Raw genomic sequence first — 14,074 nt, 5'->3', positions numbered from 1 at the left:
TGTATCACGCAATCAGCAACCAGACTTTTTATGTTTTACGATTTTTCTTTTTTTTTTGATGCACCGATCGACTGCCCATTAATCGAAACCGTACGATTTATATTTTTTGCTTTCTAGCACGCATTCAGCAACCAGACTTTTTATGTTTTACGATTTTTCTTTTTTGATGCACCGATCGACTGGCCATTAATCAAAACCGCAAGATTTATATTTTTTGCTCTCTAGCACGCCATCAGCAACCAGACTTTTTATGTTTTACGATTTTTTTTTTTTTTAGATGCACTGATCGACTGCCCATTAATCGAAACCGTACAATTTATATTTTTTGCTCTCTAGCATGCATTCAGCAACCAGACTTTTTCATGTTTTACGATTTTTTTTAGATGCACCAATTGACTGGCCATAAATTGAAACTGCATAATTTATGTTTTTTGCTTCATAACATGCAATCATCAACCAGACTTTTTTTGTTTTTTCGTCCGATTTTCCTCTTTTTTTTAGATGCACCGATTGACTGGCCATAAATTGAAACTATACGATTTATATTTTTTTGCTCTCTAGCACGCAATCGGCAACCAAACTTTTTCGGGTTTTCCAATTTTCTTTTTTTATATGCACTGATCAACTGGTCATAAATCGAAACCAGACGATTTACGGATTTTGCTGCCTAACACACAAACGGCAACCAGACTTCTTTCATTTTATTTAGTCCGATTTTTCTTTTTTTATGCACCGATCGACCAGATTTACCGACCATAAATCAAAACCGGACGATTTATGTTTTTTACTCCCATCACGAAATTGACAACCAGGCACATGTATTTTGTCTTCTAGGTATTGTAATCATTTAAAAAATGTGCATAGTGCGCATACTGCAGAATTTTTAATCAAAGCTTTGGTTGGTCTCCATTCATTCATCATGCGCTTTCTCTGTCTAACCTTCATTTTTAGCATCATAACCTGGATCTCATGTACAGTATGCAGAACCGTTCCCTGAAGTGATGGATTTATGAGGTTTGTTTTGACTCACGTGTGATGTGATTACAGAGTCCGTACGAAACACACCTAACGCCGACCTGCTCCCCCCGTCCGGTCAGCCTTCCTGTACAACTGATCTCTCCGAGACGGATATCAGCTACCACAGTTCAGCTGCTGAGGATGAACCCGTTTTTACTGCACCCACCGCACACGTTCGGCCCACGCACGCGCTGAAGAGCTTCGCTGTACCCGCCATGCCAGCTCACTCCGTTTATGACTCTTCAATACTGCCCAGCACTCCACTGCTGTCTCAGACAGGTACCACCCCAATCCGATCTCCTAACTTATTTATCAGATGTGCTTAAATGAAGAAATGTAAATGTCACATGATGCAGGTGCTGACTTCTTAACATATATCAGTGCCTTTGTTTTGTCTCAAGATGCACACTAGTAATGTAAGCGATTTAAATGTCCTAATATAACTAAGGCTTAGTTCTGGATTAATCTAAACCCTGTCCGGGAAACCGCCCCAAAAGGGTTAGTTTAGTTAAAGATTTTATGGTTGAATGGGTGAACAACTGAAATGTGTTATTGTTTTAGGGCCACACTCCGTTAAAACAGCCTCTATCGGAACGCTGGGAAGGACAAGGACTCCCATGCCCGTCATCGTTCCCAACGCTCCGGATGTGTCAGACAGCAGCAGACCATATGAAGATTCTGGGAGCGTGAGTACATTTATTGATATGAGTAATCGTACATCATAAAGAGACTGTACATCTGTCCATCCCAGCCTCATTTATAGTCACATGTCGTCTAACACGACGAAGCTCTGCTGGTTTTTGCAATACTGCATAGATCTTACAATCTAACAATGTGGAAAACCATAAAAAAGATGTACGACAGGTCTCCAAAGACTTCCAATGTAGAAAAATGAAGTCAAAATGGCTGTTGACATCTTGCTTCAATGATGACATTTTAGTCTACGCAGTAATGATCGTGGAGTCGTGGTATCAAAGCCCCGCCCATATTCCCATTTGAATCAATCACAAATAAACACACCACACCTACTGAAAATACCAGCTAAAACCAGCCAACCAGCTTAGGTTGGTTTTAGCTGGTATTTTAGCAGGCTGGTTTTAGAGGGGTTTTGACACATTTGGGGGAGACCAGCTGACCGACCAGTAAAAAACAGCTGACCCACCACCCAGCAAGCTAAAACCAAGGCAAAATTTGGCTCCCAGTAAAAGTCTAATAGTAGTCTAACCATAGCCCAACGCCGTACCATCTTAACCGATTTTGCCAGGCTGGGAGGACCAACTACTTCCATCATAAATCAGCTAAGACAAGCCAACCAGCTTCACCAAGCTTTTCAGCATGGTCAAGCTAGTTTGAGCTGGTGGGTCAACTGGTCTCCAAACCCATCTAAAACCAGCCTGCTACACCAGCGTACCCAGCTAATACCAGACTGGGAGACCAGCTTAAACCAGTCAACTATCTTTTTAGTAGGGACTTTTCAAGAGCATCGCATAACTAACTAAAACCAAACTTCTTAGAAAATAAGTACATAAATATGAAAAAATAACAAAGTTGGTAAACGTCTATTTGAAGTGTAGGTTAACACGCAAGCGGCAATCAGAATTTTTTCGTTTTATTTTGTCCAATTTCACTTTTTTTAGAGATGCACCAATTGACCGGCCATGAATCAAAACTTGATGAGTTATGGTTTTTGCTCTATAACACGTGATTGGCAACCAAACTTTTTTCATTCGAGTTTCCTTATTATTTTAACCAGACTTTTTTATTTTTATTTCATCCGATTCCCCCCCCCCCCCCTTTTTAGATGCGCTGGTCGACAGCCATATTAGATTTTAAAGTTTGGCTCATGACTCATTTATTAACACGGAGAGGTGCGGGGCCTGTAACCTATAGTGCAGCCCAGCCACCTGGGGGCGATGGAGATGTTTCGGCTTCACTTTTTAGGCGAATATTTGAGTACCTTGTTGCTTTTACTCATAGATATATACACTAGAGCCGTTTCTCCATACCAAGTACGCCAAACTCGGACTTGTGTCCTTCGTAGTTCGAACTTGCAAGTTCAGACTCGGAAGAACGAACTCCTGACGCGAAATGCATTATGGGAAACTTCGCTGTCATAAGTCCACACAAGTCTCCTCTGATGCATCCTGGATAAAATGGGCGGATCAAGAACACATCCGGGGATTTTATGTGAACTTGGGCTTGATGCGAACTTTGAATTGGAACAGTACTTGGGCCGCGACTGATGACGTTTCACAAGTCCACAAGAACGCAAGTACAGACAAGAACGCATATTGAGAAATGGCTTAGATGTCGCCTTGGGGTTCTAAGCATGCGTCAAAACCGCCACCATCTTAGAACAGGGGTCTTGTCATAGGAAGTAGCTAGGTAACGCTGCTATCTGTACTTCGAATTCATGAACGATGCTGGACTTTTGTGCTGCGTATGGATGTTAGGGCTACTAGCACTATGTATTATAGTTAGAAAAAGTAAATTTTCATAATATCAAAACTTTATTTTGCTAAATACATGTCTGACTGTTGAAACGAACCAAAAGAAAACCAAGAAAATCGCATTCATGATGATTTATGGTGATTTTATTTCCGTTACACCACTGCCTACAATGACGCTGATGCAGGGTTCCCCTTTTCAAGATGACAATTGTCATGAGCAATTCGGTCCCCCCTGGCAATTCTGCCCCCTTAGGACCCCTCGTGATTCAATTGGCTCCTCATGGGTAGTTTTCTTAGCGCCTTATTACAATTCCTACAGAATCGCGTTATGATTTATGTAGTTAGAACGTTGTTAAAATTACAATTTATGTTTTTTAAATGATATGTTTCGTATAGTAGTATATAAATGAGGCTATAGGTGGGAGATCTACACATTGCTTGTGTCATTTTATTATTTAGATATTATATACTGTACCCTTTCCACTTTTTTACTGTGTAAAGTTAATAAATTACTTATACAAAACATGATTAGTACATAGCTGAATCACACATTAAAATTATAATTTATAAGGCATGATTACTACACTTTTACTATTAAAAAAATACATTTCGTAAGGCATGTTAATAATTTACAAAAATAAAAGTATTGTTTTTGTAAAGCAAATAGTACTGACGTGTCTGCAACATGAATATTAGTTTATTATATTATTTTTTGTTAACTTTTATTTTTAAAAATTTGTATGCTTCTATTTTGTACAACGTAATTAGCTTGCTAGTCCGCTAACGCAGACGAGATATCGCAATGACAATTTTTTGAACAGGCATACCAATCGGGGTCCTAGGGGAGACCGATTGCCAGGGGGGACCTGGGGGGACCGAATTGCTCATGACAGCGGCTCTATTTGACGCATTCATTCCAATGAACTGCCGTAGCCAAGGCGACATCTAGTGTACATATCTCTGGCTTTTACTAAACAGTGATAACCTAAGCCAGTGGTTTTCAAACTGGGGGCCGCGAGATGGTGCCAGGGGGCCCCAGTTTAATGACATTTTATGAAATACATTAATTTATCATGAATTCTGTGTAATTAAACCTAAAAAATAGGCTACTAACCGAAAGCATAGTTTTTTTTATTAAAATGTTGAGTTTTAGAACTTTTTTGTCACAAATTTTCTTTGGGGGCCGCGAAGGAATGCACCGTACACAAGGGGGCGCGCACGCTGAAAGTTTGGGATCCACTGACCTAAGCCATCTGTGATATATGAACAGTTCAGTTTATTATTAATTATTTTTACAATAAGCAATTTGTACAGTTATCTATCGTAACTTATAAACTCATTGCTTTATAAATAAATCTGTTCATGATGATAAACAAGATTTTAACAGATGTCTTTTTCTCTCCCCTCTAAAATCTGCTTTCCCCTTTTAACTAATTTATTATGTATTGCATGTTTATAAAATTTTGTTATTCATTTTTTAACATTAACTGGAACGGATTACGCGATTTTACCGAATGGTTTTCATTTGTCCTGCACAAAACGCCCATACTACCACCTTCCCATCATCTCTTATCCCACCTGTGGCTGTTCTGATTCCTTTTACATTTCCTCCGCAGTACCATTGATTGACCATCCCATCCTAAACCCCATTTTTACCCCACCCCACCCCTGCAGTAACCTTCTTCCTCTCCTTCAGACCTACGAGACGGACGAGTTATCCGAAGAAATGGCTCATCTGGAAGGTTTAATGAAGGACCTGAACGCCATCACGACGGCCTGAACGTAATTCTCATCATCGACGTGCTCGGTCAATCACATACAACAGAGAGAGAACGAACTTTACATTCTCTCAGGAAGGACAAACCCATCAGGACATTTTGGGACAGGAAAGTTCAGCCAGAAAGACGTTTTATTATCCCGTGATGAAAGGAAAACGACGATATGCTGGTGTACGTGTTGGTGCTCATAAGGCACGATTTACAGTGTTTCGTTTGTGTCTTTACTTTGTATGTTTTTGTATCTATATATTATATATATATATATTGCCCTCCCCGTTCCAGCGAGGTCAACGTTGTCCTTTTTTTTCCTCGTTTTGTATTTGACGCCTTTTTTTGTATGACATATAATGTGCCATGTCTTATTTTCTTAAACATGTTTTGTATTGTTTTATATGCATACTGTATACACATATTAGTTTGTACATATATGTTAAAACCGACATGGATTTTTTTACATTCGCCATCATTTTTCTCATTTTTTTTAAAAACGGGAGTTTGCTTCAGAAATTGCCTTATTAAATCTGGAAATCGATACCTGTTTTGTTCAAAAAAGGAGGAAACGTGTATCACGACACTGTGATATTTATACTGTAATCGTTGGTACGAACAGAGGACCTCCATCACATCCGTGGACTACAAATGATTGTTTGGTGCTCAAAACTTCAGGTTATACACATTTATAACAGATCAATGAACAAGAAGTGCTTTGCATGATCGCTCATCTCTCAAAGGAGCTGCGTTGGTCTGAATTTCAGATCGGACACAAACTCATGACGTTCACTGTGAGATTTTAGCTTTTGTGTGTTTTCATACTCGACGTACAGAAACTCCCACTTCTCATCTTTATTTCCCATTTGTTATATATGAAGTAACTGTACAGAATTTCAATGTGAAAGACAAAACTCCCAATTGTTCCTCTCTTGCTGGATATATTTGATCTGTCTGTTTACCCAAAGAAAATATGATACAGCAATTGAACGTCTCATCGAACATTTTGTTGAATGTCATTTTGGGTAACTCTATAGGAACACGGTTAAACGTTTGGTTAAAACAACCTTACCTGTTTGGGCTAAGCTATCAAAAGGTGTAGACAGTCGAACCTTTATTGCACTTTTTCAACAATTTCAAGAAAAGATGAAAAAAAAACATTTTTACATATCTTGTGTTTTGAATATAAAGCTCTATTTGTGTAATGTAGTGTCATAGTTTAGCATAGGCAGCTGGTCTCATGTTTTTTCCTCTGGATTAATATTTGAGCGGCGGGTTTTACCGTGTCGCTTACGCTGAATTCTGTTGTTGCTTATTTCTGTACAAATATCTCGCTGTCTCTAGAAATACTCGGTGGCTTTTTAAAAAAAATATTCTTGAAACATTGCCTTTGTTGCCTCTTATTTGCTTTCTCGCATGTAAAATTTTGTTACTCTTTTGCAGGTTAAATAAACTTCACATCATTTGTAACTTCTGGATAAGGATTTGTAAAATCATTTGTGACACTGGACCACAACACCAGTAAATTTTTTATGAGATTTATGCATGATTTATTATTTATTAAAAAATCTGGCATCTGAGGGTGTAAAACATTTAAATATTGAGAAGTATTAAAATTAAAGTTGTCCAAATCCATTTTTATATATTTACGGTAGGACATTTATAATATATATTCATGGATCATGATCTTTATTTGATATCCTAATGATTTTTTATCATTTTGACTCGGCTATTGCTACAAATATACGGTTGATTCTCACGAAACCATTGAAACACCACGGCACTAATGATTTTAGCTTTAAAATGTGTAATATAGTAACATTAAAAAGCATCAGAATTAATACAATACTGTGTTCTACCTTGCACAATGTGTGATTTCAACATAATAATTTATAATTGTAAATTTTATCTCATTTTCTGCTGAAATTCTCATTACCGCAATGTGTCTGGCTGTGTTTGAACATGCGTTATGTTGTAATTTAATCAAATTAACACAAAAATATTAAGAAAAAAAAATAAATGGATGTTTTGCTAGACTACTTTAGATGACAGAAAAAATATTTACTGAATAGTCATGTATAATAATATGAAGAAAAATTAGGAAAATGATGTGTCCATGCCTGATGTTCTCATGCTCCGCAACACTTTTTGAGAACAGTTTAAGCACACATACAGAATTTTAATAAAGTTTGATTTTGAGTGACAAAGCACATGGACCAGTTACTTCAAGATGGCTACCAGGTAAGATCATTTTTTTACAGTTAATTTGAAATATGGTCTTGTCAGGATGCTTACACGACATTTTGATTATCATTACCGCAACAGATGCTTATTAAATGTTAATTTAATTAATAAAAGCATAATACTTTGATTTTAAATGCATGTGCAGAATCTCCAAATTATGTTCTTTCAGGTTTGTCATGTCATTTTGAAAATATGTCAGTGTTGATGTTTTCTGACTGTTGCGGTAATGAGATTTTTTAGGACTAATTTTTTAAATGATGTTACAAAAAGTGTTAAATGATAAGTAAAAGTTTTTAAATTAATGTTCTCATTTACTCCAGACTTTGTTTTTCAATGTCTGGTGGGAAAAAAAAGTAAATTTAAGCAATTTTTACATTTTCATGCTTGACATTTTTAAAACCAAGTTTTCGTGAGAATCACCAATACATGTGTTACTTATGACTGGTTTTGTGGGTCAGAGTCACATTTAGGAATTGCACTAACATGTCATTACTCAATAGAAATTGCACTTATAAAGAGATGTGTGAAGTCAGTATAAAAACTTCTCAACACACGCCATTTGTTTTTATAATTAACATTACTGAAGCTTTTAAAAAAGATATACAGCATTTAAAGCACACTGATATGTTTCAGTTAAATAAAAATTTTATAAGTATTTACTTACCCTCATGTCATTTGAACCCCCAATGTCTTCCTTTGTTCTTCAGAATCTATATGTGACCCTGAACCACAAAACCAGTCATACGGGTGAAGGTTTTTTTAAATTAAGATTTATGTCACCTGAAAGTTGAATAAAGACGCTTTTTATTGATGTATGGTTTGTTAGGTTAGGACAATATTTGGCCAATAAATATTTAAATATTGAGAAAATCACCTTTAAAGTTGTAGTCCATAGCAACACATATTAATGATGATAAATACATTATATATTTACGGTAGGACATTTACAAAATATCTTCATGGATCATGATCTTTACTTAAAGGAAAACACCACCGTTTTTTTATATTTTAATATGTTCTTACCTCAACTTAGACGAATGAATACATACCTTTCTTTTTTCAATGTGTGCACTTAATCTTTGTACAGAGCGTTGTGAATGTGTTAGCATTTAGCCTAGCCCCATTCATTCCTTAGGATCCAAACAGGGATGAATTTAGAAGCCACCAAACACTTCCATGTTTTTTCTATTTATAGACTGTTACGTAAATGTGTGAGTATTTACACACGAGTAAGTATGGTGGCGCAAAATAAAACTTTTGTTTGGAGCCGTGGGAATGAATGGGGCTAGGCTTAATGCTAACACATTCAAGACGCGCTGTACAAGGATTAAAAGGGCACACATTGAAAAAGATGTGTTAGTTAATCTAAGTTGAGGTGGGAACATGGTGAAATGTTGAAAAACTCTGGTGTTTCCCTTTAATATCCTAATGATTTTGGGCATTAAAACAAAACAATAATTTTGACCCATACAATTTATTGTTAGCTATTGCTACAAATATACCTGTGCGACTTATGACTGGTTTTGTGGTCCAGGGTCACAAATGGAGATTTTAATAAAAATTGTTGCCTCTTTCAGTGCTCATTCTCTGTCTAAACCCCTGTTTAGTAACCTGGGGCCAGTTGTTGATCAAAATAATCCAGATTTGGAAATTCCATGTTTTGGGTAAACCATCTCACTTTGGTCCTTGTTTTTAATCACCCTGATCCAGATACACAATTTTTCAGATGAGCAAATCTGGATTACTTCTGTTTTAAATCACATGTCGATGTTGACTATTAGCTATGTAAAAACAACAACAATAAAACAACGCAACTTTCCCTTACTGTTTTAATTCAATTTAACATTTATTCGGTTCTTCTGGCCCACAAAAACCAAACAAATATAGATCGGTATACACAAACACATTGGAACATGGATTTTGAGTCATAAAGAGGCTAAATGTCTGGTAGTTTACATTTGTAGAGGTGCTGGTTGATGAAACTAATTTTGACTATTTGATCTCTAATGATTGTAATCAATATACTGTACAGTGCCAAATCACTTTTGCTAAAATTAATGTTAGCTATGAGGGATTTATACTTAACTTGAAGATTTAAAGGGGACATATCGTGAAAATCAGAATTTTTTCATGTTTAAGTGCTATAATTGGGTCCCCAGTGCTTGTATCAACCTAGAATATGGGAAAAAGAACAACCCAGTAACTTAGTTTTGGTTAACCGTTCTCTGCATGATATAGGTCATTGAAATTTGTCTCCCCGTGATGTCAGAAGGGGATAATACCGCCCCCTTCATCTGCACTATCCAACCACAGCACTGCCATTTAGTGCAGAGATCAGCTCATTTGCATTCAAAAGGACACACCCAAAAACTGCAAATTTTTGCTCACACCTACAAAGTGGCAATTTCAACATGCCATGACAAATGATCTATATGGTATTTTGAGTTAATCCATCACATAGGTACTCTGGGGACACCAAAGATTTATTTGACATCTTAAAAAAGTCTTGTGAGATGTCCCCTTTAAATGGTAGCCCAATGTTATACTTTGAATACTTCAGCGTTATAAGGTTTGAACTAATCAAGAGCAAAATTTCAACAAAAAAATCATAAATATTACATAGATAGAAAAGTTGTAATGTAGGTTAGTTTTAGTAAAACATTTTTTTGAAGTTGTATCAGATTTTGGTTCCTAAAATCCCCCCTTCTGCTGGGATCAAAAAAATCCCAACCTTACTAAAAAGTTGTAAACAACAAAAAATGACGATTTGACTTAGATAACAACCTAGATTAGATTTTGTGATCCAATCCAAATTCAATATGCATATTTTTGTTTTAAAGTCGAAATTAAATTGAATAACCAATTTTTAGGGGGGATTTTTTTTTTTACAAATTACTTATCTGTAAGCTTCATTAACCTTTTAACTGCCACACCAAGAAAAAGGCATTTGAAATGTTTTTTGTTTGCATTTCTTATCTCCTTATGTCACCACTTAACACAATCAATGTATTTTTTTCAACACATCCCATCATTTTTTTAAAATCGGCCTCTACCAAACGGTTGATATGTCACTTAAAGGAATTCAAACACATACTATGGAAATTAGAAAATATGAACTATAATACTAATTTTTTACAAACCAAATCAAAATAAAATGGTTTTGTATATTAAATCTTCTTTATTTATTGAAGTATAACATATTAAAATATTTCAGGTTTTCATTTTAACACAGGAAATGAAATGTTTTCATGTTTTTTGCAATAAAAATAACAAAAATAAGGACTTTCTGAATTTGAAACCTAAAATAAAAGAAGGCCAAAGATATTAATACAATGGCATTTTAGTCTTTTATGATTTAAGAAACACACTGTCAAGTTTGGTAGTGCAACATAAATTTTTGGTCTTTTTTTAGATAAATTAAAGGGGTCATGGCATGAAAATCTGAGATTTTCCATGTTTAAGTGCTATGATTGGGTCCCCAGTGCCTCTATCAACCTAGAAAATGTGAGAAAGATCACCCCAGTAACTTAGTTTTGGTAAACCTTTCTCTGTAAGCATGTGAAAAAATAGGTAAATGAAATTTGGCTCCCCTTGTGATGTCAGAAGGAGCTCTTACTGTAATAATACCACCCCTTAATTTGCACTTTCCAACCACAGCACTGCTATTTCCAGTGTTTTCATCCAGAGAGGGAGAGACAGAGAAAATAATTCACAGCACAACTAAGTTTCAATTTCAACAAATCACCATCATTGTGATCGGTGTTTGCACTTCATCCGCTCATTTGCATTTTAAAGGACACACCCAAAACTGTAAATTTTTGCTCACACCTACAAAGTGGCAATTTTAACATAAATAATTTATTATAGCATATGATATTTTGAGCTAAAACATCACATATGTGCTCTGGGGACACCAAAGATTTATTTGACATCTTAAAAAAGTATTGTGCCATGGCCCCTTTAACATTTCTTTGTAAACCAGCAATGCTGTGTAGAGTAAGCCAACGTTACAAACAATCCTTCAAACAATTTAAAACATCATTTAAGAAGTAATTATTGATTAATTAATCAGTAATTATGATTTTCATACATTAATTATATGAATTCATTATAGTTATTTCAAAAAAATATCCAGAAGTGGCAAAAATACATACTTAAGAAATGATCTCAATATATTAAATAAGAAATAACAATAGCTGTGTCATATTCATAGCTGTGAATGATCAGAAATGTATATTTCATAGCAAATAGTACATTCTGACTGCAGAAATGGATGATCTGAAAACATTAGCTTAGCTTTTCTACATTTACCATTAAGTGACAAATCAACCGTTTCGTTGAGCATGTTTTTGAAAAATTATTCAAAACATACGAAAGTTTTTTCATGGCACCAAGTAACATAATTTTGTAAAGTTAGGGCTCTTACAGTGTAATATGTCAAAAAAATATGGTTTCCTTGCAAAATTTCAACAAGAACAGTTCATAAAACAGAAGTGATTTTTTTTCTAAAATCCACATAACAAGATGTGTTGTGACAAGTGCTGTTGATTGACACATTGATATCTAGTGGATTTTTTGGCATAACATATCTTACACAAATAGTAGAGATGGCTCAATCAGCTTGAGTTAAGTTAGGGACTCAAAATGTGCTCAACCGTTTGGTTGAGCTGGCAGTTAAAGGGTTAAAAAAGTCCCCTTATAATCTTTAATTAAAAACGCAAATCTCCTCCCCCTCCACGAAACGATCTCTTTTCTTCCGGTCACAGGGGCAGGTGGGCTAAACTAAGGTCTAGTCCTGGCTTAAGCTAATCTCTGTCCAGGAAACCGCCCCTAAGTGTTTAAACAACATAAGGGGGAGTAAATTATGACTTTTAGTATTTGCGTGAACTATATATAGAACTGAAGTAATATTGCCGGAATTATGACCAAATTTCATTTTTCACATCAAGAATGACTCCAAACACGTTTTATTTTTGCAATCTTTATTGTCTCTTAATAAATTACATCTAAACTCTTGGAGTTCTGAAGTTCATTCCAACAACTGGCTGGGTGACCTGCAGTCTGGAGAGGCTGCCAAAGTCCTACAATGAGAGATAAAATTAATGTTCGCTTCATAATATCATGAATACTGCCATAGAAACTTCACGTACCAAAAGTTTGCACAAAATCAGCATTTCAGTTCATTAATGGAAAAAAGGGCATCCTTACAAGTACAATTGCTGTATTATTTGTGTGCCTTTTAAAAATGTTATGCTTTCACCCCCCCCCCCCAACTGTTAGACACCCATCCCAAATAAACACAATCTACGGAAAGATGAACTTACGAGAATCTTCAACATTTCCTTCGTGTCTGGATCGATCTCAATAATCTCCTGATCCAAAGCAGACACCTGAAAACAAAACGCACAGTACAAGACATACGAGATTAGCGTCTGATGCAGAAGTGCACATTTGGGTAACAGATGACATCATCACTGACCTCAGGGACGTAGTTATCTCTCCTCTCTCTCTCGTCCTCCTGCAGTTTGATGGAGATGCCTCTCACAGGACCTCTCTGAATGCGCTTCATCAGGTGGGTCACATAGCCTGCAAAGAAAATTATCTCAGTTCTCACACATGTTTAAGGAGGAACTCGACACAATCTTGGATTTATTTATGATGAAGACTCACCCTGCAATCTTGTTACGCAAAGGTTTGCTGGGGATGATGGCAATCTCCTCACACACCCGCTTGTTGATATGAAAGTCATTGCCCAGACGGGTGTAATACTTCTCTATGATGACCCGAGCGGCTTTTTTCACCGTCTTTGTCCTTACACGCCCCTGTCAAAACATCAGTTATTAAAGCTGGAAAAACATAATATGATGCAAAACTCTGGTGTCCAATATTATCCTATTTTACCCAACATGCATCAATTCATGAGCTAGTTTGATGCACAAGTGACAGCTGCAACCCTTACAAAAGTTAACCATAGTTTTAACCACTACTGTGTAGTAAAACCATAGTAATTACAAATTGACCATTACCTTACTACTGGACCAATAGTTTATCTGTGATACAATCGTAATATAAAGGACTATACAAAATCAGCAAAAACATAAGTACACTTATGTTATATAGTAAAATCATAGTAAATTATTAATAAGATAAAGTGTTTTGTTATTTCATTAAATTGTGATATATTTTTGTCGAGCTCTTCACATCCGTTCACAAAAGTGTTATTAATATAGTGTAAAATACAGCGCTGAGACTTTTAACATTTGCACCCGGAGCTGTCAAACTTAACGCTGTGAATCGGGAGTTCACCAGGGAAGAGTCGTTTCATTTTATAACATCTTACACCACGATGACTGCTACATGTCAAAATACTTTGTAAATATGAATCGTGAGTACGTTAGGATAACACGTTAATGCTTTAATGTACGTGTCATGCTGCTAAATAATAGGATTTGGACGGATTGACGTGAGATTTTCCGTCAAGCTTACCCACCATATTCACTCGGTCTAGAGGAAAAGGGTTTAAAGCTGAATAAACCGGAAGTTTATAAAGCGCTACCGGAAGTCAAATAAAAGTCTCAAAACTGGAGCCCATTCACA

The 14,074-nt window shown here is 36.0% G+C and overlaps 2 protein-coding genes across 9 annotated transcripts in view; one reads left to right on the top strand and one right to left on the bottom strand.

The window, feature by feature from the left end:
• neo1a (neogenin 1a) overlaps positions 1-6,703 on the top strand; it is a 203,621-nt gene extending 196,918 nt beyond the window's left edge. For 7 of the 8 annotated variants that reach the window (XM_055214607.2, XM_055214658.2, XM_055214647.2 and 4 more), the window contains 3 exons: positions 1,048-1,296; positions 1,579-1,703; positions 5,164-6,703. In XM_055214607.2, coding sequence (XP_055070582.2) covers positions 1,048-1,296; positions 1,579-1,703; positions 5,164-5,247 — 458 coding nt within the window. In that variant the 3' untranslated portion in view covers positions 5,248-6,703. Of the gene's footprint in view, positions 1-1,047; positions 1,297-1,578; positions 1,704-5,083 lie in introns of all 8 variants that reach the window. The other variant, XM_055214630.2, reaches the window with a different exon arrangement.
• Positions 6,704-12,442: 5,739 nt separating this feature from the next.
• On the bottom strand, positions 12,443-14,074 carry rps17 (ribosomal protein S17). The gene is made up of 5 exons (XM_073859436.1): positions 13,968-14,074; positions 13,155-13,299; positions 12,957-13,069; positions 12,802-12,867; positions 12,443-12,558 (listed from the first exon to the last, which is right to left on the bottom strand). The coding sequence occupies exons 1-5, from the start codon at positions 13,968-13,970 to the stop codon at positions 12,484-12,486; spliced, it is 402 nt and encodes a 133-aa protein (XP_073715537.1). The 5' UTR covers positions 13,971-14,074; the 3' UTR covers positions 12,443-12,483.

This window comes from Misgurnus anguillicaudatus, chromosome 21, assembly GCF_027580225.2.
Source record: "Misgurnus anguillicaudatus chromosome 21, ASM2758022v2, whole genome shotgun sequence".
Classification (NCBI taxonomy): domain Eukaryota; kingdom Metazoa; phylum Chordata; class Actinopteri; order Cypriniformes; family Cobitidae; genus Misgurnus; species Misgurnus anguillicaudatus.
Note: the sequence above shows the minus strand (reverse complement) of the source record. Positions and strands in the feature narration are given on the sequence as shown.

What these genes read in the sequence shown, in the direction of transcription:
- rps17 (XM_073859436.1), bottom strand. An exon ending in CAAACCTTTGCGTAACAAGA is followed by an intron (nt 13,070 to 13,154) that starts TTGCAGGGTGAG and finishes AGATAATTTTCT; the next exon opens with TTGCAGGCTATGTGACCCAC. An exon ending in AGGAAATGTTGAAGATTCTC is followed by an intron (nt 12,559 to 12,801) that starts GTAAGTTCATCT and finishes CTCTCATTGTAG; the next exon opens with GACTTTGGCAGCCTCTCCAG.